The sequence below is a fragment of the Natator depressus genome, chromosome 2 (genome assembly GCF_965152275.1).
Source record: "Natator depressus isolate rNatDep1 chromosome 2, rNatDep2.hap1, whole genome shotgun sequence".
Lineage (NCBI taxonomy): Eukaryota > Metazoa > Chordata > Testudines > Cheloniidae > Natator > Natator depressus.
In genome coordinates this window covers 163,728,874-163,754,288 of record NC_134235.1, presented here as the reverse complement: position 1 = coordinate 163,754,288, position 25,415 = coordinate 163,728,874, and the positions used below count along the sequence as shown (strand labels likewise).

The 25,415-nt window shown below is 42.9% G+C and overlaps 1 protein-coding gene across 1 annotated transcript in view; it reads left to right on the top strand.

Annotated features, from left to right (window-relative positions):
• The window catches only part of ABCA13 (ATP binding cassette subfamily A member 13), a 291,776-nt gene that overhangs the window by 135,431 nt on the left and 130,930 nt on the right, over window positions 1-25,415 (top strand). Inside the window, exons 39-42 of the mRNA XM_074945249.1 lie at window positions 2,775-2,971; window positions 4,653-4,810; window positions 5,282-5,512; window positions 15,772-15,881. Coding sequence (XP_074801350.1) covers window positions 2,775-2,971; window positions 4,653-4,810; window positions 5,282-5,512; window positions 15,772-15,881 — 696 coding nt within the window. The remainder of the gene's footprint in view (window positions 1-2,774; window positions 2,972-4,652; window positions 4,811-5,281; window positions 5,513-15,771; window positions 15,882-25,415) is intronic.

Sequence of the window (25,415 nt, the reverse complement as noted above, 5' to 3'; positions counted from 1 at the left end):
TCTCTAGTGGTTTCAGCTAAAGCATAGTTGAAGAGGAAACACTCTCTTTTATAGTACTTGGACTACTGAATTCTGAATACCCTAGAACCATGTAATAACAATGCTATGCAAGATCCTCATAGACTCGGGGGATAGATTCTTGCCACTAACTGGATATTTTTATGGGAAGCAGAACAGTTGTATCAAATTAGGCCCCCATTGCTAAGGCTAATACAGAAATGAGAAATTAAAAAAAAGATTAAGGCAACAGTAACATTTCTTTTTCTAAACAAAGCAACACAAGATTTTAATGTAGCTTGTCAGAAGATTGGAAAACCTGCTGTGTATACCTTGATATAAATGTATTTATTCATATAAAGTCAGCTCTTTGCTGTAGAAATTTGCTTTCTTTAAAGTAGGAAATTACTTTGAAGGACTGGAGGACTGAGCAGACAAGCACTGGGATATCTTGTCTTTTGCTTGCCAGTTCAAATCAATCCAGGTTGATAGTGATAGAACATAATTAGCAGCCAATGGCTGTTGGGTGACCTGAAATAAGTTAGTGGTCTTGCAGTCCAGTTCTTATTGGACAGGTGTTCACATAATACATGGAGGCAGCATCAAACAATGGCTAAGGACTAACTAGCCTATGGCAAATAAACTATCTCCTTTTCCCAAGAGATGACCTTTCACAAAGTGTGGGGAAATGTGCTCTGCTGCGGTTTATATTGTTCTGTTGGCTTTGCCTTTCAATCTGGCACCTATTTACAAGCTGAATTCATCAGGGCTTCATACCATTGCTTCTGTTTGGCATCTGTTTGATATAATGGGACACCACAAAGACGTAAGTGTTTGCACTGGGGGATCTCTTTGCAAGGCTGTGGCCTTAAAGTTCTTGTTTTTAAGGAGAAGCAGAATGTGCTAATTCTTATAATTGTTTCTTTCAGATCAATGTGTGGGTTGTTACTTGCCTGGGTGGTTATACTACGGTAGCAGGTGTCTGGTTTTCGACCGGAATACCTGGTTAAAAAGGGATGCTGGCGGCTCCGGTCAGCACTGCTGACCGGGCCATTAAAAGTCCGGTTGGCAGTACAGTGGTCCTGGCAGGCTCCCTGCATGACTCTGCCTGGCTACTGGGAAGTGGCCAGCATGTCCCGCTGGCCACAGGGCTCCACGCAATTTCCCCACCCCGAGCGCTGGCTCTGCAGCTCCCATTGGCCAGGAACCACAGCCAATGGGAGCTGCAGGAGCGGTGTCTGAAGGCAGGAACAGCAAGTGGAGCTGGTGGGACATGTTGCTGCTTCCTGGGAGCTGCCTTAGGTAAGCACTTCCTGGAGCCCGCACCGCTCACCCACTCCTGCACCCCAGCCCCCTTCCTGAGCCCCCTCCTGCATCCTGAACATCTCATTTCTGGCCCCAGCCCAGAGCCCATACCCCCTCCCACACCCCAAGCCCCTGCCACAGCTCAGAGCCCTCTCCCACACTCCGAACCCCTCAGCCCCACCCTCCCAGCCTGGAGCCCTCTCCTGCACCCCTGAGCCCTCATCCCCAGCCCCACCCCAGAGCTCTCACTCCCTCCCATACCCCAACTCTCTGCCACAGCCTGGTGAAAATGAGCGAGTGAGCGAGGGTGGGGGAGAGCGGGGGGCCGGGCCCCAGGGAAGGGGCAGGACATGGGCTGGGGCTTGGGGGCAGGGCAAGAGTGTTCAGTTTTCTGCAATTAGAAAGTTGGTAACTCTAGGTTACACAAATATTAAATAATAATTCAGAGTCCTTGAACTATCCTCAGCTGTCCTTGAACTGTTCCCCACTCCATCCAGATTCTTAGAGGGGCTAATCTAAAGCTTATTGAAATCAATGGAAGGACTCTCAGTGACTTCACTGGAACATGGTTGAGGCCTATAATTTTGAATTCTTTTTTGCTTTAGCCTGTACAGAGGCCATTAAAAGTATATTTCAGGAGGCTCATGGGGAGGTTGCCATTAAAAATAAGATTTTTTTTGATTATTACTATTACTTCTTTTCAGTGGATACCAGAAGAAACTGAATAGTTATATATGCTGATCTGTACTTGAACTGCCCATGGATATTTTGCATATAAGTGACTTTTCGTCACTTTGCTGTGGGTTGGGATCATAGGCACGGGAAGTAGGGGTGCGGGAGGGTGGTGGCCCCAAACCCAGGGCTCCACTCCCTGGCTCGGGTCTCGAGGGTTGGCCCCGCTCCCCAGCTGCTGGCTCCGCACCCAGGGCTCTGCTCTCACCATGCCACCTGGGACTCTGCTCCCCAGCTCAGGACCTAGCCACTAGGCCCGTTCCCCAGCCACTGGCTCCACACCCTGCATTCCACTCCCCAACCCTGCACCTGGGCCTCGGGTCCCGGCCGCCACCCCAGCTGCTGGCCCGGAGCCATGCACCTGGCCTCATCTGCTGCTCCCAAGGCTCCACTCCCAGGACCCCATGCCTGGCCCACACTCCCAGGGCTCTGCTCTGGGTCCCTCACTTGGGGTCCTGGCTGCCAGCCCCTGCCTGGGGCTCCGCTCTGGGCCCCACGCCAGCACCCAGCGGTGGCCACAGCCTCAGCCCCCTTAACCCTGTCTGGGTCCCCCCTTCCCAAAGACACAGCCCTGCTCCCAGACTCAGCTCTGGGGCGGGGGAGAAAGGGTAAGAGGGCTGGCTTTCAGCACCCCCACTACTCAAAATGTTCCAGCGTCACTGGTTGGGATGATGTGGTAGTTGATCTAAAAAGGCTTGCAATTTTCAAAGGTCACAGTTTTATTTGTATTCTTATTCTAGAGCCCTGGAAGATGTGGATTTATCCCACCATCAGTTCAAACGTGTTGGAGCCCTGTCTGGGGGAATGAAAAGGAGGCTCTCAATTGCTATTTCCTTTATTGGAAACTCAAAGACAGTTGTTCTAGATGAGCCCACCAGTGGTGTGGATCCATGTTCACGTCGGAGAATCTGGGACATTCTGTTGAAGTACAGAGCTGGTACAAAACTTATCTCATGTTCTGGCGAACATCCTTTCCAGGCAAAGGGTGGTTGAAAATAGTATTTTGCTTTCCAGTTGCTGAACAGAAATCCTAACAGAGATAACTGTTTCATTCAGCTGTTGAAATTTTAAAGCAGACAACTAAAATTCAAAGCTTACTTCTCTTTGTCTTCAGGAAAGATGGTTGATCTAGTGCAGTGGTTTTCAAACTTTTTTTTTTTCTGATGACCCAGTTGAAGAAAATAGTTGATGCCCGCGACCCAATGGAGCTGGGGATGAGGGGTTTGGGATGTGGGAGGGGCTCAGGGCTGGGGCAGAGGGTTGGGGTGCAGGGGTGAGGGCTGCGGGGTGGGGCCAGGAATTAGGGTTTCAGGGTGTGGGCTCTGGGCTGGGGCAGGGGATTGGAGTGTGGGAGGGGGTCAGGGCTCTGGGATGGGGCTGGGGATGAAGGGTTTGGGGTACAGGAAAGGGCTCTGGGTTGGGGAGGGACTCAGGGCTGTGGCAGGGTGCAGGAGGGGGTCTGGTCTGGGGGTGCAGGCTCTGGTGTGGGGCCGGGATGAGGAGTTTGGGGTGCAGGAAAGGGCTCCGGGTTTGGGGGGGAGCTGGCTCAGGGCTGTGGCAGGGGATTAGGGTGCAGGGTTGGGGCGTGGTCTTACCTCTGGCAGTTTCCAGTCAGCGGCGCAGCTGGGGTGCAGAGGCAGGATTCCCGCCTGTCCTGGCACTGTGGGTGTGCTGCGTGCTGAAAACAGCCAGCAGCAGGTCCAGATCCTAGGCAGAGGTGTGCAAGTAGCTCCGTGCAGCTCTCGCAGGCATAGCCCCCGGTGCTCAGGGCGGGGGCAGCATGCGGAGTCCCATGGCCCCCCTCCCACCAGGGAGCCAGATCTGCTGGCCATTTCCAGGGCGCAGCACGGTGTCGGAACAGATAGGGACTAGCCTGCCTTAGCTCTGTAGCACTGCTGATGGCCCGGTTGGTGGTGCTGACCAGAGCTGCTGCGACCCAGTCCCTTCCATTCCATGACCCAGTTCCGGGTCATGAACCACGGTTTGAAAAATCTAGTGGATTTAATGCAAGATTCAATTTAGCTATAAGTCCATGCTGATCCTGCCCTGGATGAAAAGGGTTATCTCCTACTTTCATCACTGTTTGACTTTGCTTTTTCATTTTTGGGGGGCTCTTACTTTCCCATATGGCTGCATATATTTTTCTTCTAAAGAAAATACTCATCAGTCAAACCATTCCATTGATCTTCAAGTGTCCTGAGCTAAAAGTGACTGTAGGAGGTAAGCTTCTGAGATAGCAGGCACCTCCCCTCCCTATTAGCTGGAATAAACTACAGTGAATGATCCCTTGAAACCGGCACCAGAGTTACGTGATTTTAAGAATCTCTTAATCTCACAAAACACCTTCTCAGCCTTGAAATTGCAACTGCTTGTTGTTGTCTCTCTTAGAGTCTAGTCCAAACTTTGCATTGATTTATAATCTGTATAGTCTCAGTGAGTGTGAATGGGACACATGTTAGCAGGCATTTTGTGTCTGTGTTCTGCATACTGAAGTACATGCTTGTAAATTTATAGAATTACTATCGCCTCAAGTATCCTCTTGGAAAAAAAAGTCTCTCTCATGAGAAAACATTATAAAATAAAATCTTAATCTGTGTGCACTGCTCTTCCTGGGGTAGGTTGCACCTTGATCTTCACCACTCACCATCTTGATGAGGCAGAAGTGCTCAGTGATCGCATTGCCATCCTGCAGCAGGGGCAGCTGAGATGCTGTGGTCCTCCCTCTTATCTGAAGGAAACATATGGCCAGGGATACCGTCTAACACTCATAAAAAAGGTATGGTGACAGAATTGTGCACAATATGTACTTCCAGCTAAGAAAAGGTCATATCAATTATTCTGAGGGAACCTTGCAACGCTGCTAGTAATTTACATGCGAGATAAATGTGGTAATTCTTTTATCTTATATAACCAGCAATGCAGGGAAGACTTGGTCTATTTAATACTGGTGTATAGCAAATGTTTTTCGCAACCTTCATAGTTGAATTAATTTGCACATAAAATAATCTAGCAACATAGTGAAAATTAGTAATTTTGATGATTTGCTGAATAGAGGACCAATCCTGGAATCCCTTACTCATGGTGAGTAGTCCCTTGCTCACAAGATTAGACCCAGGAACTTCACTGGGACTACCCAATTGAGGAAGGATTTCCAGCATTGGCCCCATATTTGTTTTCAGTTTGACCTGTTTTACAATTTTCTGATGGCATATAAATTCCATTTATTATTTTTTTCCTTTCTGCACAGCCCTCTGCATTTGAAATCGAGGATCCTGAGTACATCAGTCAAGTCACATCTCTGGTACAGTTCTATGTACCAGAAGCGTTCCTAAAAGAGAACAGTGGGAGTGAGCTGACCTATGTGATTCCAACGAAGGCAGATAAGGCCTTCTTTAATGGCCTCTTTCAGGCTATGGATGAAAACCTTGAACGTCTACATGTGACTGGCTATGGTATTTCAGATACCACCTTGGAAGAGGTACTTTGTTTCTCTCTCCATAGTAGCTGTCAGTGGTTAAAGATGCTCTACTGGCTTCTATCTAACCTTCTTGACCATGTTTTTACTACCGAATATTTCAGGACAGGTTCCTGAGGGGAGAATGAAAGAGCATCTCAGGTAGAATATAGATTTTAAATTTTGCTGTGTTATTTAAGGGCAACAACCACACTCTTCCCATAATTCATTCCAACAGCCTGATGTATCCTAAAGGGTGATATTGCCTTTTGGAAAGTTCTTCTCTATCTCAGCTGATCTCAGGACATTTTTACATGACCTGAGCTTTAACCCCAAACCACTGTCAGTCCAAATCTCTCATTAACTCTTAGCATCAGAAAAAAATTGAGCTTTGAATTAACTGAGGATGAACTTCAGAAGGTTTGGCTGTACAGTTCAGATAACTCAAAAAAATTCTGTCTCTTCTCTGAATTCTATCTGAACTAACAAAACCTCAGGAGTTGGCAGAACTAGCCTGGAAATCTGACAAGAATAGCTGTTCTTGCAAATTTACTTCAGCTTCTAATCTGGCCAATGGGGGTTCATCATGACTGGTTTTGGCTCTGGCATTATTTAACTGGTTATACCAGAGAATGAATTATTTCCACTACAAAATTCCCTGACCCATCATTACTCTAGTATCATAGTGTAGATCCTTAAAAAAAAACAAAACACTCCCCTGTTTTTCACTGCTTGAAATGATGATATAAGAACAAAACTAATATTTTTCAGTAGATGGGAGACAATATTTTCATTTACTGGCACAATCCACTCTGCAGCATTTCGTGGAAATATGATTTTTCCAGTGATCTCCTTTAGTTCGGTAAACAGCCAAAGTGGGTCATGTACAAAAAGAAAACTTAGGATATGACCAAGAACAAAACAAATGCCAAGTATACAAAATGCACATTTTTATGAATTAGTGTCTCTTTAGATAGCTTACTATACACTGTGTGATAAACTTTCAATCATTTTATGTACCCAGTGCCCTAAGGGATGGGAAGGTATGTTGCATTATTAGCAGCCGTCTGAAGAGAATGTCATCTAGGGAAGACACTTATCTCTTTTCTGGGCTTATGAAACAAAGACTCTGGAAAGCTTGTCATCTGGGACATTAATTATGTGTTGTAGCTTTGCAGCATGAACTATGCATGTGGAAAATAATGGGGTCAGATATAAAAACCATTAGCAGTTATCTGGTTTGTAACACTGAGACTTTTTTGTCTGCCAATTTAGAATTGACATTTTATTTTCAAATAAAAAATACAAAAATCCACGTTCATACGAACAAACTTGGAATGATGAGAAATGCTTAGCTCCTGTTTACTAAATACATTCAGTTCTGTGAAAGGGTTCATTGGAGCAGTGGTTCTCAACCAGGGGTACATCAACTCATCTAGATATTTGCCTAGTTTTACAACAGGCTACAGAAAAAGCACTAGCGAAGTCAGTACAAATGAAAATTTCATACAGTGGCTTTTTATACCACTCTGTATACAAAACACTGAAATGTAAGTACAGTATTTATATTCCAATCAATTTATTTTATAATTATATGGTAAATATAAGAAAGAAAGCAATTTTGCAGTAACAGTGTGACGTGACACTTCTGCACTTTTATGTCAGATTTTGTAAGAAATTAGTTTTTAATTGAGGGGTACTCAAGACAAATCGGACTCGTGAAAGGAGTACAGTAGTCTGGAAAGGCTGAGAGCCACTGCATTGATGCATACATTAGAACAGCGGTTCTCAAACTTCATTGCACCAGGACCCCCTTCTGACAACAAAAATTACTGTGATGGGGGGCATGTAATCTTAGCCCTGGGTGGTGGGGTTTAGGCTTCAGACTTGCTGGGGCCCAGGGCTAACATCAGCCTGGGTGACCCCATTAAAATAGGGTGCTGACCCACAGTTTGAGAAGCCCAGCCTTAGAACTATGTGAAGTGCTAAAAAAGTTGTTAAGACCTTTCATGTACCCTTCCAACACACAGGATATGTCTACGCTGACCAGGTCAATGGATTGGGAGCTCAGGCTGTGGGGCTAAAAATAGAACATGAAAAAATAGGGGTTACCATACCAACTCTAACGAGACTAATCAATTAAGGTGGGCTATTATCAGCAGGAGAAAAAAAAATTTGTAGTGATAATCAGGATGGCCCATTTCAAACAGTTGACAAGAAGGTGTGAGTAACAGTAGGGGGCAATTTAGCATGGGGATATAGTTTTTAGTTGGTGTAATGACTCATCCACTCCCAGTCTTTATTCAAGCCTAATTTAATGGTGTCCAGTTTGCAAATTAATTCCAGTTCTGCAGTTCCTCATTGGAGTCCGTTTTTGAAGTTTTTTTGTTGAATAATTGCAACTTTTAGTTTTGTAATTGAGTGTCCAGGTAGGTTGAAGTGTTCTCCGACTGGTTTTTCAATGTTATAATTATTGATTCTTATTTGTGTCCATTTATTCTTTTGTGTAGAGACTGTCTGGTTTGGCCAATGTACATGGCAGAGGGGCATTGCTGGCACATGATGGCATATATCACATTGGTAGATATGCAGGTGAACGAGCCCCTGGTAGCGTGGCTGATGTGATTAGGTCCTTGATGGTGTCCCTTGAATAGATATATGGACAGAGTTGGCAACTGGCTTGTTGCAAGGATAGGTTCCTGGGTTTGTTGTGTGGTGTGTGCTTGCTGGTGAGTATTTGCTTCAGGTTGGGGGGTTGTCTATAAGCGAGGACTGGCCTGTCTCCCAAGATCTGCGAGAGTGAAGGATTATCCTTCAGGATAGATTGTAGATCCTTGATGGTGCGCTGGAGAGGTTTTAGTTGGGGGCTGAAGGTGACAGCTAGTGGCGTTCTGTTACTTTCTTTGTTGGGCCTATCCTGTAGCAGGTGACTTCTGGGTACTCTTCTGGCTCTGTCAATCTGTTTTTTCACTTCAGCAGGTGGGTATTATAGTTTTAAGAATGCTTGATAGAGATCTTGTAGGTGTTTGTCTCTGTCTGAGCAGCTGGAGCAAATGCGGTTGTATCTTTGAGCTTGGCTGTAGACAATGGATCATGTGGTGTGGTCTGGATGAAAGCTGGAGGCATGTAGGCAAGTATAGTGGTCAGTAGGTTTCCAGTAGGTTGGTGTTTATGTGACCATCTCTTATTAGCACTGTAGTGTCCAGGAAGTGGATCTCTTGTGTGGGCTGGTCCAGGTTGAGGTTGATGGTGGGATGGAAATTGTTGAAATCGTGGTGGAATTCCTCAAGGGCTTCTTTTCCATGGGTCCAGATGATGAAGATGTCATCAATGTAGCGCAAGTAGAGTAGGGGCTTTAGGGGATGCGAGCTGAGGAAGCGTTGTTCTAAGTCAGCCATAAAAATGTTGGCATACTGTGGAGCCATGTGGATACCCATAGCAGTGCCACTGACTTGAAGGTATACATTGTCCCCAAATGCGAAATAATTGTGGGCAAGGACAAAGTCACAAAGTTCAGCCACCAGGTTAGCCGTGACATTATCGGGGATACTGTTCCTGACGGCTTGTAGTCCATCTTTGTGTGGAATGTTGGTGTAAAGGGCTTCTACATCCATAGTGGCCAGGATGGTGTTTTCTGGAAGATCATCAATGGATTGTAGTTTCCTCAGGAACACCATCCTGGCCACTATGGATGTAGAAGCCCTCTACACCAACATTCCACACAAAAATGGACTACAAGCCATCAGGAACAGTATCCCCGATAATGTCACGGCAAACCTGGTGGCTGAACTTTAGCCCATGAAAGCTTATGCTCAAATAAATTTGTTAGTCTCTAAGGTGCCACAAGTACTCCTCGTTCTTTTTGCTGTTACAGACTAATACGGCTACCACTCTGGGACCTTCTTTTTGTTATATCTGAGGACAATTGCTAGCACAATGTGCTCCTGCAATAAGAGTAATAAAATCATAATAAAGATAATTTACAGATTTTTATAACCATTCTTTAGAATGTAATGGTGAATTATATCCTTGTTGTAGAATTCTATGGGGTGAGTCAAAAAAGCCTATGAAAGACTGTCATTCTCTTTGAAATTATACAGGGTGATTTTAACTTTGTATGGAAAGGATATAATCTATTAAATTTTATAGGTGGTTAGAATATTCGCTATATGATTGGTTTCATCCTCTTGAATTCTATAGGACTTTTACATAAAGGGAAATTATAGCCCTACCACAGAAACCAATCATAGCAAACATATAACATTCATCAGCATATTTCTCTGGATCATTCAGTTTAAAGGTACCTGCCCTTGGTTGTTTTCTGCAGAAAAGCAAATAAGCTTTCCTAAATGGCAACAGATACTGATACATCATGCAGTACCTTGAAGACTAACATGTTAATTTGTGGTGAATTCTGTCATCTCTGCACAGTCATCATTAGCCATTGTTACCTTCATTCTCCATTTTCTTATCAAAAGCCTCTTTGCCCTGGCAAGTAAATGGATAGCACATAATAGTTCTATTGAGTCTATTCAAATAATTCTATCTGGAAACAAAGAACTCTGACTTTAAAAGGAAAATGTATCAAGTTACTGTTTGTGCAGAGGTCCTGCCCCCCGCCCCAACTCCCTGCTGTTTTTCAGTCCACTTGTTTTCAGAACACTTGTACGCTTTCAAAATCTTAACTCTTTAAGGGAGACCATATTGCCACTCATGTCTAGGAAGCATCTTGTGAGTGGAAAACATGTCACTGGCACATCAAACCCATTCTTATCAACTTAGCTACATTTGATTTTAACTGTTTTCTCCTTGTCTGAATTAGGAATAATATAATATAAATATAAGCAATAAGCCAAGAGTGGGAATTGGGGGAGAATCAGGACCGTGATTTATTAAAATCACTACATAACGCTTACAGCTGGCTAGAGGATAACAAATCTGTTTCATGACAACTTTTGATTTTTTGACATTTGTGTTCATTCTGCATTGGAATGTTCTTGCAAAATGGAATTGTGATGAAACATCCATTTCCAGAGTGAAAAGGTTTTCTGTTCAGACCTTTCTCTCTTGAAATGACCAGAAAGGCCATGCTGGATCACAGACCTCTTCCTGGCAAAATTTTGTTAAAATAGATACAGCTCCAGCAAATGTTTCACCTTCAACAAAACAGCAAGTTTCAATGAAAAAAACATTTCATCAAAAATGTTCCAGTCAGCTCTACTCACACTAATTTATCTGTTTCGTATGCTATTTGGGCTGTCTGCCTTACATCATGACCTCTCATTGATCCATGTCTAAAAGATATATGCTCTAGTTCAAACAGGAATTATTTTAGGGAAGTACTGCACTCTTTGTGATGTGGGAGATCAGCTTACATGATCACAAGCGGGTCCCTTGTGGCCTGAATCTACCAGTGACTTTGTTGTGAACCTGACTTTGGCTCTATGAAAGTGCAGGCAATTTCTTTTGGTAACTGTAAGCTGTGTAATGTCTCTCTTCTTCTGAGGCGGTGTCTATACTACACCTCTGTTTGGATTCAGGGGCGTGATTATCAATTCACACTCAAGTGCTGTGCTGTAACTCCCCTTTGTGGATGTTGCAGGCATGAACTAAAAGGTTCCTATTTTGCGTTAATAGAGTCCAGCTATTCACACACTTCTAGCTCAAACTGTGGGCCATATAGATGAGCCCTGAATGTTACAGCTAAATAAGTGTGTTCCTGTTGTTTGCTAAACCTAGATCTCTTGTGCATTAGTTTCCCTATTGACACAGGAAATACAGTTAATGGCTATGAGCATACTCCTGCACCATTTAAATCTATGGGATATTTGCCATTGATTTCAGCTGCAGCCATAGGAGCATTCACTGTCTGAAGAAAGGATAAAAACAACACAAAAATGGAAAAAAGAGAAGATAATTGCATCAGTAATTCTGACAGTGTTATATGTTTAAGATAAAATAGTAGTAGGAGTAAAGATTTTGATGATATTAAAGTACTTAAAAATCAAAACTGTCACAGGGATATTTGACCCGCTACTTCCCAGGTTTCATTTAAAAATACAAATATACAGAGCCATATAGGATTCAAACATTCCCAAATCTGGATCTGAATATCCTTAAAGCTGAAGATTTTCAGATCTGGAGTTTTGATTGAGGGCTATCTCTATTTTTTTTAAAAAAAAGATAAAAAAGCAAAATGTGTAACATTCTTCCCAATCCACTCATATGTTTGTGGGAACTTCAGTGGTTCCTAGTACAAGAACAAGAGATTACAGTAGGGAAAATGTGTTTAACCTTTAAGCACCATTTCCCTACAATTTTGGCTATATGTATTGATTATTTTTTCTACCTTCTCTTCAGTTGTTCTATATTTCCTTGGCTATATTGACTCTGGTTCCATCATGTTATCTCCCAGGATCTTTGCTGCCCTTTCATCAACAGGTTCTTGGCCAGTAGCCATTTTCTAATATAAAAATTAAATGAGCACATCCAGGACTTAGCAGTTTTGTTTTTACAGTGGAAATTGAGATAAATGGGACTGGAAAACCCTAAAATGCTGCTGAAATAGTAACTTGATACTTTGTTTGCAAGAACAGTCTACAACTTTTCATCGTCCTCTTCAACCTCTCCCTCATCCTCCACCATCTGCTTCTATTTTCTTCTCTCGTCCACTCATTAAGGAAGCTTCCTTTCCTCCCATCACTTAAGGGCACACATCTGCACTGAGATGGCACAGGGGGGTCCATGACTTCCTTCCCGAAATCTCCCCTCCTATTTCAGAGATGATGCTAGCACTGGCAGTAGCATTTTGGTTCTGTTCCCAGGTCTGTCACAGACTTTCCTTGGGACATTGGGCAAATTACAGTCTGTGTGGTTTAGTTTCCATCTGTGTTATGCTTATAAGAAGCATATGGGATTTTTTCAGGGGAAAAGGCAATACGCCACATTTATTGAAGATACTACAATTAGCATATGCATTCAATCAGACCACACACATACACACACAGTCCCACCAGTTGATGTTAGTTACCAGTCCAGAGTCCAGATCAATCTAGTGGTCAGCTAGGTTGACCGCGGGTAGTTAGGAGGCGGGTTCAGTCAGTTGCGACACGATGCTCCTGGGAAGTCTTGGCAGGACGAACCCAAAGTTTCATGGCAAGGCACCCTGTTTATATAGTGATTTTCCTTCATTGGGACCAATGAGTTTTGCACTGTCACACTGTAATCAATTGTTGTTTGATGAGTGCTTGTTTTCTTAAATTGTCCTTCTCATCCTTTAGCTTGTTCTTCCATTAAGTTCCTCAGGGAGTTATCCCATGCTGGTTTTTAATTACAGCTATCTTGTCCCCATTGATAGGGGCCTGTCTCATTTTTAGTGTCATCAATCTGCCCTCCTCTGACATTTTAATAGGCGTGTGTTACAGCCTCCTGGCGCCCTTGCATCTGTCTCTGGTTCCTCCATAGACCATCTGGTTCAGTAATGGCCTTCACACTTATCTCTTAACACACACACTCCTCGTTCACACACAAAACAAAATTAATTTACACAGAATATTTTGAACAGGAAAATCAAGTTGCAATGCAAAAGAAAAACAATCATTAAATTCTTTTAATTATTTTAAAATGCTAAACCTACAACAAACCTCAAAGGTCTGTCGCTGCCTTGAAATCAGTCCAGACACAGATTCTGGCTGATGTATCTCTACCCATTGGCACATTAGGCCATTCTTTTCTGCTATTCAAAAAGGGTGGCTGGCAGGATATGATCAAATCATACACCAATACATTTAATACATACTGCATGATCTCATTATTATTTATTCATCATTTTAAATTATGCAAAATACAAAGATAAAATCCTACTACTACATCTGTACAGTAGGGACAGTGATACGCTCCTGACTCTCAGGGGAGCTGAAGATAAATTCATTAATGCTTGTGATGTGTTCAGATACCATGGTGGGGGACTGAAGTACTTAATTAGGGGTATTTGCTTTGGTTTTTAGTTATGAGCTTCTGGCTTTGCAATACTGGAAATTTGATGCACAGCAGTGACATCATCAAACCATCCCACAGGAGCCAATCAAGATATGGGTTTGGACAGTCAGTGTCCCCCTATAGGCTCTAATACAGAAACAGCGTGAGACACTTAACTTCCTCTGTCCTTGAACTAATGGCCAAAACCATTCACTTAAAGTTGCCGTGTAGCTAGGCAGTCCGTCATCGCTATTAAACAGCAATTATATTGACTAAACAAAACATAATCCTTGTAGCTAGCAGACCACAGTGGAGCAAGAAAGTGCCTTTCCTCAAAGCTAATGTATTTCAAATTGATTGGCTTTTATTATCCATTGTATAGTGGACTCCTTAGCTACTATGCGCTTTTGTTATAGCCAATATTGGAATCCTTTGTGGGAGCAATTAAATATGGCCATGAACATTTTTTAACATTGTTACAATCAGAATTTGATGTGCACTCCCAAACAGGAGGTTTAAGCGAGATAGAGTCAAAGTTGCTCATAATTTTAGTGAAAGCTCTGTTTAAAGGTGCTCAGGAGATGTATATGCTCTGCTGAATTGATGTGCAAGCTTACACTGGAAGCAAAATCTGAAATTTTAGACACAAATTTGGAGTTTCTAGGCCATGCTGTGTTGTTACAGGTGGCTTTGGGGGGAAAATACTTCAGAAAAGAGCTTATTTTTCAGCATCTCCTATCTCAGATATATATTGGACCAAATTCACTGTTGACAAAATTGAACGTGGGCCTACTTACCCCACTAGTGGATGTATTTTGGTTTCTTTTCTGGTTAATCTAAAATCCTCCCCCAGACCTCATGTGCCTTCTCTTCTCCCTCCCCCCCCCCCCAAAATTAATTTGTGGCCTAGGGAGAAAACGTGAATTTACAGAGGGAACATATACTTGTAAGGACGTTTTTGAGTTTTTATTGATTTATCAGGCTTACAATAAGAAGTGAGTGAGTGTCTTAACACCTCTTAAGTCACTACTAACAATCTACTGTGGTATTCCAGCTCCTCTAACCCCCACTATTCTAACTCTGAAATTCCTGCTGACTTAAGGTGTAGAAACAGGATCAAGCCCAATAGAGTAGGTCTCAGGCAAATCTATGGACACACTGTGTGTAACATTTACATGTGCCTCTTAGGGTATGTTAGCACCAAAATTAAAAACCCGTGGCTGGCCTGTGCCAGCTGACTTGGGATTTACGGCTATTTAGTTGCAGTGTAAACCTCCCATCTCACAGGATCCTAGAGCCTGGGCTCCACTCCAGGACTGGAAGTCCACACTGAAATTAAACAGCCCTGCAGCATGAGCCCCATAGACCAGCCGCAGGTGCTAACTGCAGTGTAGACATATCTTTAGGTGGAAAATATTACTGCTATTTTTTAAAAATACTTCCACGAGCTTCTCTCCATCTCTTCCTTAAAGGCTTCTGCCCTTCAGATGCACTGATGGAAATTACATGCCTGTCACTTTGATTAAAATACGCTAACATCCCTCAAACAAGACCCTCTCATCTTTTTTTAAAATCTGATTAATCGTTCGTGGTGTTTGTGTGCAGATGGCAACTGCATTTGCTACAAAATGTACATTATTTTAACTTTATTTCAGCAGAATTCCTGCTCTCAAAGGGCTAAATCATCCCTTCCACTTCCATGAGTGGAGAGGGCCAAGACGAGCTGATCTAGTCGGGGGAGGGTAGAGTTGGGGAGATTGCCCACCCACTTCTGCTAGCCGTGTGGAAGCTCTTTTGCTAGTGTTCCAAGGCTTCAGCACTCTGTAGAGTTTTGTGGGTTGGGCCTGGAATGTAAGGAGATAGGACGGGGAACTGGCTACTGTCTGCAGCACTGTCCCTTGCTGAGCCCACGGAGTTCAACTTGGAATACCAGTGGGGAATTAGTGCTGCTTCGAGTGCACGTTAACTCTGGACCCCATGTGTCCTATGGCTCCACACCTGGGAGACTCAGTCAATGACAGCAGGGTTGTTGAAAGAGCTATGCAGTTAGAGGGCAGAGAGGACGAAAGAGCAGTGTGCTGGGGTCAGCAGCACTCCATATGGGTACTTCTGAATCCATGGAACATTTACCCCTCTCCACTGGAGGGAAAGCTCTTGCCCAAAGTAATTATACTGGATCAGTAAGTTATAGGAATGTTCCAGCAGAGTGGAGTGAGGTGGTACATCCTGGTCTGACGCCCTGGGTGATGGAGGGTGAAAGCCAGTTATGGCAAATAAGTCTCATTTCTCTTTGTATTTCACAAAAGGTATTTTTGAAGCTGCTGCAGTACACAGAGCAGAAGCCACAAGCTCCCCTGGCAGAGGAGTTGGGGCTCCCCCACATTAACAGCCCTGAATCAACCTACCAAAACTGTAAGTAGAAAATTAAGTTCTCCTTGAAAGCGACTGTGCTCATACAAGTAAGAGACTTGCAGCTAAACAGGCAAAAACTTTCCTAGATTAGACAGCATGTGGAGATTGCCATGTGTCCCCATAGTGCTCTGGTAGTGCCCTTTTGTGTGCACATGAAGTAGCCAAATAATCCTTCTCAGATGATACACTTCATGTTGCTCGCTCTGACTAGGGGTATTTTGAACCAAGCCTTGTGTCCTCTGTCACAATAACCTCCAGTCAAGGCTGTCACTATGGCATAGCACCTGTGCCAAAGAGAACTGTCACCTAATTGACACCATCCCTCACCAAGTGCAAACACTGTGGGTTGAGATTTACAAACTGTTCAGTGCTGGCTTAGCTCCACTCCCATTGAAATCTGTGGGAGTTTTATCACTGACTTCAATGGGACATCGAGTTCTTTTCAAAATCTCTCTAAATACCTATAGTGACTTGTACATTAGTTAATTAACTAGTCCTGGCTACTACTTTTCTTGTCATATACATATGGTGGTGGAGATGTGCATGAGGAATGAATGTGACAAGAGTTCTTCTGAAAAAAAACAAACAAAATAAAATAAGAACAACAAAAACGCCATGAGAGATGAAAACAGTTGCTCGATTAAAAGGTACAGTTTGGGGTATCCCTTTATTTTATAACTGACATACAATTCTGTATTACTGAAGACTCCAATTAGATAACACCGTGCAGTTAGATTTGTTTCTCCTCTCTATGTTGCATTTTCATTACGGTCTAAGAATTGCAGTTTCTATGATAATCAATATTTGAACTATATTGCATCTAATAACATAAGCTATAATTACCAGCTAACCTTCCAGGATGTCTCTTCATTTGGTATTTGGCACATAATTAAAGAACTGGTAATTAGTTCCATATTTCTGAGGCTGATAAATTATAGTAAGAAAATATGATGATAATGTCATTTCTATGGGAAGGAAAATGGAGGAGAAATTTTCATTCAAGGCTGATGACTGTCATTCATCATTAAGCACAGTTGTGAAGTGAAGGCATAAGGGCTTTGGAAATTGCTCATGAAAGCTATCCATCTCTGTTAGTTATTCAGAATATTCCATGGGCAATAGCTTGACCTGTATACTTTTGTCTCGGAAAGCAGACTCAAAGACAGTCAAAACCTTTTTCTTTCTCAGAGCAGTTCAATGGATTTTAGAAAGGCCCAAAAGCAAATGGCTGGATTATTAAGAACACAGCTAGAGAGAATTTGGGTTAGGGAGCTGTTGTGGTGGTGCATTCTAGAGAACATCACTGGAGTCAGTCTCTTGGACCCCTGCACCTGGACTGCCCACAATGGAAATATCTATCTTATATGGCCACACCAATCTGAGGAAGTTGGATGTGTTAAGGTCCATGCCAGTAGCTTTAGGTTTAGCATGAATCCGTAAGGGTCAAATCTGTGTAGTGGGGCTACCTATTCCTCTCCCATTGCCTAGCAGTAGTCAGCTGTGGTTTTGAATGTCCTGAAGCGCTTGTTGGAGCTGAAAGTACCTTCCCATGTTGTTGCACTTCAGAGCGTTTTCCATAGATTAAAGCTCTTTTATTGGAATTGATCCATTTGTCCAATTCAGGTCCATAATAAAGCCACATGATTGGATCTGGACTGCGGGCTGCCATTTGGTCCTAATTTGATCTGTCTTTCCTAAAAATCTATTTTGACTAACTATTGCGTTTGTTCTTCAAGCAGAGAAGGTCAAATCATTCTGGGCCAAGTGCTGATGGGTGTTACTGTGTGTGTGTGCATGTGTGTGTATAAGGGTATCAGAGTCTGGCCTTCTGAGGGCATATAGGGTGTGTGTGTGTTGGTGAAAAAGTGCTGATGTTGGAACAGGAACTGTAAAAGGCTTATAAAAACCAAAAGGCAAAAAACCAAAACGTTAAGATCCAAGAATGACAGGATTTGGCCAATGAGCAGTTGCAAAAAACATACAGGACCTCAATTCATCAAAGCCCTTATACATGCACTTAACTTTAACTATGTGCTTGTGCCCCATTGAAGGCAAAGGGACATAATCACATGCTTAAAGCTAAGCACATGCTTAAGTGCACTCATGAAGAGGGATGGACTGCTGAATTGGAGTTGGAAACCTACACATCAACACAAAAGTAAAGCAACAACTTGTGTATCCAGTGTGTTTGTTTTAATGCTTTTAATGTATTTGTAATTTTGGAGTCTATACACATTTACTTCTTATTTCCAATCGGTAATATTACTTTGCAGAAGCTCTGCTGGTCCCCCTTAATTTATTTCCAGTAAAGATTAGATAATTATATAGCTCTTCTCTTTCTGTGAAGAGGGGAGAGAATTTTTAACATCACAGAATGCCTACACAGTTGTCTGTGACATGTGCTTTTAAAACTGGACCACAAGGGAGGAAAGGCAAAAATAAGGTATATGAATACTTTGCTGAGGAGCTAAATGAATAATTTGCATCACTTTTCACTACAGAGCGTATTAGCAAGGTACTTACGCTGGATCTAATCTTTTCTGAATATAAAGATAATATGCAGTCAGGGGCTGAGGTATCAAAGTTATGTTCAATGAAGCTGAGAGGTAAAATGTAAAACTAATAAAATAACACATCCTTTTTCACACAACGTATGATACACCTGTGGTACGCAGTGCAGCAATAGATCACTAAAGCCAAAAGCTTAGCAGCATTGAAAAAGGAGTAGGCATTTATTTAGATAACAAGAAATCCATGTTTATAATAGTGAATATTTAAAAAAAAATTGAAATGGATAATCCTCATGCTTCTGGGTACAAGCTAGTCTCCTACCATTGTGGTCACAAGGAAACTTTCCCTGGGGGCAGATTATCCCATCACTGCTACTGTAGGCTTTCTCGTACCTTTCTCTGAAGCAGCTGATATTAGCCACTGTTAGAAGCAGATACTGGACTAGATGGACCACCGCTCTGACTCTGATTTTAAAAAACTAGCACTATACCGTATCAATAAGGTACATGTTGAATGCACTAAGAACTGGCTAATTGACAATCTCAAAAATAGTCATCAATGGGGAATCATTAAATGTGAATGTTTGTAGTGGGGATCCACAGGGACCAGTTCTGGGCCCAACTGTATTCAACACAGTCATCAATGATCTGGGAGTAAATATAAAATCACTCCTGATAAAATTGCAGATGAGAAAAAGGTTGTTAGAATGGTAAATAGTGATATGGACAGGCATCCACAGTATGATCTGGATTTCTTGGTAAACTGGGTCCCTTCACACAAGATGTGTTTTTAATACAGCTAAATGCAAAGTTACACATTTTGGAATGCAAGCCATACCTATGGAATGAAGGATGGTTTCCTAGAAAGACTTTGAAAATGGGTCCTAGTAGACCAGTAACGGAACATGAACTCCCATTGTGATACCATCTCAAAAAGGGCTAATATGATCCTTGGATGTATACACAGAGGGGTGGTGAGTTAGTATATGGAGGTGATTTTGTGTTTGTATAGAGCACTGAGGAGACCAAGACTGGAATACTGTATCAAGTTTTGGCTTCCACATTTTAAAAGGAATGTTGACAAATTGGAGAGGGTGCAGAAATGATTCCAAAGAATGACTGAAGGCTGGAGAAAATGCCTTGCCCTGAGAATTGTAAATAGCTCAATCTTCTTAGCTTATCAAAAAAATTGAGGTGGTGTTAATTTCAGTGGTTAAGTACTTCTACTGAAAAAAAATATAGGGTACTCAGGGGCTTATTAATCTAGCAGAGAAATGGACAACAAGAACCAGTGGCTAGAATTAAATTGGGAATAAGGTGTGTGTTTTTAACAGTAAAAAGAAAAGGAGTACTTGTGGCACCTTAGAGACTAACCAATTTATTTGAGCATAAGCTTTCGTGAGCTACAGCTCACTTCATCGGATGCATACTGTGGAAAGTACAGAAGATCTTTTTGTGCTGGAAATGGCCCAACTTGATTATCGTACACATTGTAAGGAGAGTGATAGCTATCACTCTCCTTACAATGTGTACAATAATCAAGTTGGGCCATTTCCAGCACAAAAAGATCTTCTGTACTTTCCACAGTATGCATCCGATGAAGTGAGCTGTAGCTCACGAAAGCTTATGCTCAAATAAATTGGTTAGTCTCTAAGGTGCCACAAGTACTCCTTTTCTTTTTGCGAATACAGACTAACACGGCTGTTACTCTGAAACCTCTTTTTAACAGTGAGGGTGATTAACAACTGGAGCAAACCAACAAGGGAAGTGGTTGATCCTCCCTCTCTTGATGTCTTCAAATAAGTATTAGATGCCTTTGTGGAAAATTTACTTTAGCTAAACGTAAGTTATTGGACTCTATATAGGGGTACCTCGGTGAAATATATTGGCCTGTGATATGAGTTCAGACTAAATGATTTTATGGCATTAACCTTTTTGAATCCCTGTTGGCAATTCCTACATTTGATAGAATTATAAAAATTGGGATGGCAGGAAGGCAATAGATGTAATATATTTGGGGACATACTGTGCCACTGTTTTTTAAGTGGAACTCTGCATTCTGTCTCCTGGAGAGTTTTGTTTAAAAAGATGGATGATGGATTTTGATAAATCTTTCAATACTAGGTCTCAAAATCTTACTGGAAAAATTAATTTGTGTTGGCATGGTGTGGCAGATCCCTGCGTAGAGTTTGGTACCACCCTTAGCCTTGTTAATAGTGCCTCTCTTGGTACTGGATGAGAATGTATCCCATTTGCTATTGCCTGTGCTGATTCCCTTTCCTGTTTGGGACCAATGCTGCCCCCATGTTGGGCCTCAGACAACTCTGACTCTTTTCCCCATTGGGGGCTGGTTCTCCTGTTATCACCAGAGAACCTCAGGGACTCCTGAATATCCAGTTCAGAGTCATCTCCCCTTCATCGTCACCCAATAGGCCCTTGAGATCTTCCACAGATCACGATTGGTACCGAGATCACCATCTGTCCTGTAGTCAGGATGGGAACTCTTGGCTAGGGCATGCTGGCCACCAATGTCTTTAGGCACTCTTCAGTCCCCGGGGTCACACTCTTCGACCTGCTCCAGGAGGAAAGTCCTGATGGTGGCTCCTGCTCCCAAACCACCTCATCTGGTAGTGACTGCTGCACCTGGTCCCTCTCAACCACTAGGGTTATTCTGAGCAGATCCTGTGGTGCAAGAACAGGACTGTTGTTGGCACAGCCAACCAAACCACCTCTTGGTCCTCTCTGGATAACTCTACTGTGCTGGAATCTTCTTCTCCATGCCTGAGGACCTTAAAGCGTATCAGGACTTCCTAAGATGAATGGCCACTACCTTGAGCATCCAGGCAGAATTCCTGCAGGAGAATACACACAAACTGCTAGATATTCTCCAATCATCAGCTCTGGGGAGAAGAGCCCTCCTAATAAATGAGGCTGTCTTGGAGCCTGCAAAGGACCTCTGGAATACTCCAGCTTCATTGTCTCTTATTCAGAGAGACAAAGAAGAGGCACTTCATTCAGGGTTTTGAGGGTTTCCTCACCCACTTGTCCCCTAACTCTCGGCTGGTAACTGCAGCAAATGACATGGCATGGCAATGCAGGTGTAGGTCTACCCCAAGGATAAGGAGTCCAAGAGGTTGGACTTTATGGGGGAAAAGATGTATACCTTTTCTTTCCTGCAGATGCACATCGTGAACCAGTAGGCATTGCTTTCCAAATATGACTTTGTTAATTGGGTGGCCATGTCATGCTGTCTGGTGTGGCTCATGATTGTAAGTCCAGCCTCAGGGCAGGCTGTCAAAAAGCAGGACAGAAACCCCAAACCAATTGTATGTTCTATAATCAGACTTCACCAACCCAGTAACACGTGGACTCTTAAAGCACTATAACAATCTCACCATGGCATCACAGACAGTCCCCTTGGGTATGCAAGTCTATCTTGCCATCCAGGCAAGTTGGACTTAGTGATAGATGGTCCCTTACACCAAGTTGTGTGTCCCTTCGCACAACAGTATTCAGGTTACTTCCAGTCCCAAAGGACCAGTCACTTATCCAAGGTCAGTTGTTCTCAGATCTCAAACGAAAGACAACACTTATAGCTAATCCTGTAATAAACTAGCTAAAGGTTTATTAACTAGGAAAAATAAAAGAAGGTTATTTAAAAGGTTAAAACAGGAAAAACACACACACACCAGTTACAGTCTTAGATTTTAAAAGGTAATATAAACTTTTATAATAAGCAGCTCTAAATGTCCTTCAGGGCTGACCCATGCCGAGCAGTAAGTAATCATCCAAGATGTCCTGGAAACAAGTCAGCAGCTTTGTTGACCACCTCGGACTAATGACCACAGCAAGAACCACTTCCACTTGTCCAAATAGGTTGCTGTGGTGGAGGGCTTCCTATTATTGAACAAGACTTACCGGACTGCTTCTGAACATCATTCCTCCTCCTCCTCGTCTAACCATGCAGCATCCACACTGTGAGATGCAGGCAGCTGAACACTGGATTCAAAACCTGACCATGCTTCTGGGTCAGGAGGTTAGGATGAAGAGGAAGGGATATAGGAGGAGCAATGACAATGAGCATGGTATGGTCCAATTTCATCTTGAAAATGACCTGTGAGATTATTTGAATTAGGGGAAAAGCATATAGGAGTGCTGATTCTCAGCTCTGGTGAAAAACATCCGTCAAGGAACCAGACAGAGACTCCCTCGGGAGTACAGCAGTCAGCATTTCTTGTTTTGTCTCATGGTGAAGAGGTGGATCATGGAGATGCCCCAAACTGAAAAAATGGACTGCAGGATGCTGGGCTTCAGAGACCACTCTTTAATCAGAGAAATTTCTGCTGAGGTGATCTGCCAGGTGATCTGGACCTCGGGTAAATGATTGATCATGGATGTAATGTTTCCCCGGATGCAAAACTACCAGACCTTGATCGCCTCCTGACACAGCATGTTGGAGTGTGCTTCTCCCTGTACATTTACATAATGCATCACAGTGGTGTTGGTGATTATGAGAATCACTGAGTCCCTGATGTGATTTTGAAAAATCTGACAGGCATCAAATGGCCCGAATCTCCAGAACATCGACATGGAGAGAAGCTTCCTGTTCTGACCACAGGCTTGAACTTTCAGTGACCCCAGATGTGCTCCCCAACCTGTTAAGAAGGCATCTGAGAATAGTTTTAGTCGGTGGGCAACAGAGTTTCTTGAAACTGTAATAAGTCAGTGTCAGTATTGGGCATGGTAGCTGGTGTATTGATTGGTGTATGAATTTACTCCAATTTTTCCCAGCTTACCTAGTGCCTCTGCTCTCTGAAACCAAAATATTTATGGGGTTGGTAGGCAGCAGATGCCTGTGTGCTGGTGATACCACATTGTTCCATCATCTCCTTTGATGAGGTAAGATATGGACAGGAAAATCCCAATTGCTCCCCAATCTGCCCAGCCAGTTCCATGTTGAATATCACTGCACATTGATTCATTATGGGTTTTTAGAACAAGAAATACAATAACCAAGGAAAGCTGGACTATCTTGTGGCTGGAGGCGGGGCCTGGAAGTTAGGCCTCATGGGTTTTATTTCTTTTTCTGTTGCCAATTCACTGTGGTTATGTCTACAATGGGAAAAAAAAGGTCTGTTCTTAACTTGGGTTGGCTAACCCATGTGACTAAGTCAGGTTAAAGTAGCAATGGAAAGAGGACATTCCAGATTTTAATTCAAGTTACTAACTCCAATTAAATCTCAGCCTCCCTTTATAGGCTTTACTTGAGCTGTTAATGTGAGCTAAAAGTAATGTTGTATCTTCATTGCTATTTTAATCCAAATTAACTAACCAGATTTAAGAAGGCACTTTGGGGCGGGGGGAAAAGGGGGTGTTTGGCAGTGTAGACATACCTTACGTGGCTTTTACTGAGCAGGTATGGTCCATGATCCTCCTGGTTTTACTTCTACAATAATTCCAAATTTCAGGACTAGAAATATGTACAGGTTGAGGTTATCCCTCTACCTCAGTGTACTGAAAGAATGAGGTGAAAAGCCAGGGGCAAAAACGATAGACAGTAGAGGTAAAACTTTTAATTGTACTTGCTCAATAACATTATCTATTTTGCCCTCCTCACCTATCTGATCCCTTGCCCTTTTGGTTTTTTGGTTTAGGTCTTCATTTTCTCATTCATTAACGTGAATTTTCCAAAATCAGCACATTAAGCTTTCCTATTTGTGGTGAATTTTTTCCCATAATTCAGTTAGTTTTTTGGAAGTTTAGGTCAGTGAAACAAAGCACCAGATACTCATTTGTAGTGTGTGTTAAGCCATGTGTTTAATCTTTAAAGCCGAGTCTCAACAGCCAAAAATTGTCACGTTTTGAGATGCTCCTTCGCTCTGCTCAATGGATTTCATTTTGCTGTCTTTTTCTTGGGTTAAATATTCCCTTTGTTCCCTTGAGCAATGATGAGCAAATATACAATCCTACTGTATGTGACTCAGAGATTGACATGGCTGCTCAAAATCTTTATGAGAGATATCCATCAGTTTAGAGAAATAAATGATTGTTCCATATTTTAAATTTAGTTTACTTTATTGCAGAAAATGAAAATATGGTGAAGGGGGGGGAAAGGTGTAATAAAGCCTAATGTACTGTGAAATAGAATGATGTTTGGAAATCAAGGCAGTCCTTGGTAAACAGTTTACAGTATTTCACGTGAACATTATAAAACATCAATATCAAAGGCTCTGTATTTACTCTTCATGTAAATTATAAGTTGTTCTTCGAGTGATTGCTCATATTGATTCCAAATAGGTGTGTGTGCACCGCATGAACAATCATCAAAAAGTTTCTCCCCTAGCAGCACCCGTTGGGTCGGCTGTGGGGCCCCCTGGAGTGGTGCCTTCATGGCGCTCAGTATATGACCCTGACAACCCGGCACCTTCTCAGTTCCTTCTTACCACACGTGATGGTCGTTGGAACTGTGGCAACTTGCTCAGCAAGTTCTCCATGTTTTCCTAGCTCTTGTTTCTTGTTGTTCTTATACCTTTTATTTAGTTTCTTGTAGTTTATTTTAGTAATAGTTTGTAGCAGTTTGGCTGGGGGGCTTACCCTCCATCCCGACCGCTTTTTCCTGGGAGGGCTTTCATGCCTAAGTCCTGGGGTTCAAGCCCTGCAAGTCCTGCTCCAAGCCCATGCCAACAGGCGACCCCCACGATGCTTGTGTGGAGGAGGCTAACCAAGCGGTAGGCGCAGGATTTGCAAAGGGTTTCACCCTAGAACCAAAAAGGAGCGAGACTTTTGCCTTAAGCAGCTCCTTATGGAGGCAGCACTTAGACATCAGCCTCCTTTGGCGCGGCAGGACCTGGCACTGAGTTCTTCAGTGCGTAGCGCCCCGGTGGCAGTGGTGGAAGCAGCACTGTGGACGGACTCTAGCAGAGACCTGCAGCACTGCCACTCCCCAGCGCTGGAACCGGTGGGATCCACCCAGCACTGCTCCCGCTCCCACTATCTGGTGCAGAAGCGGCACCAGAAGCAAGAGAGGA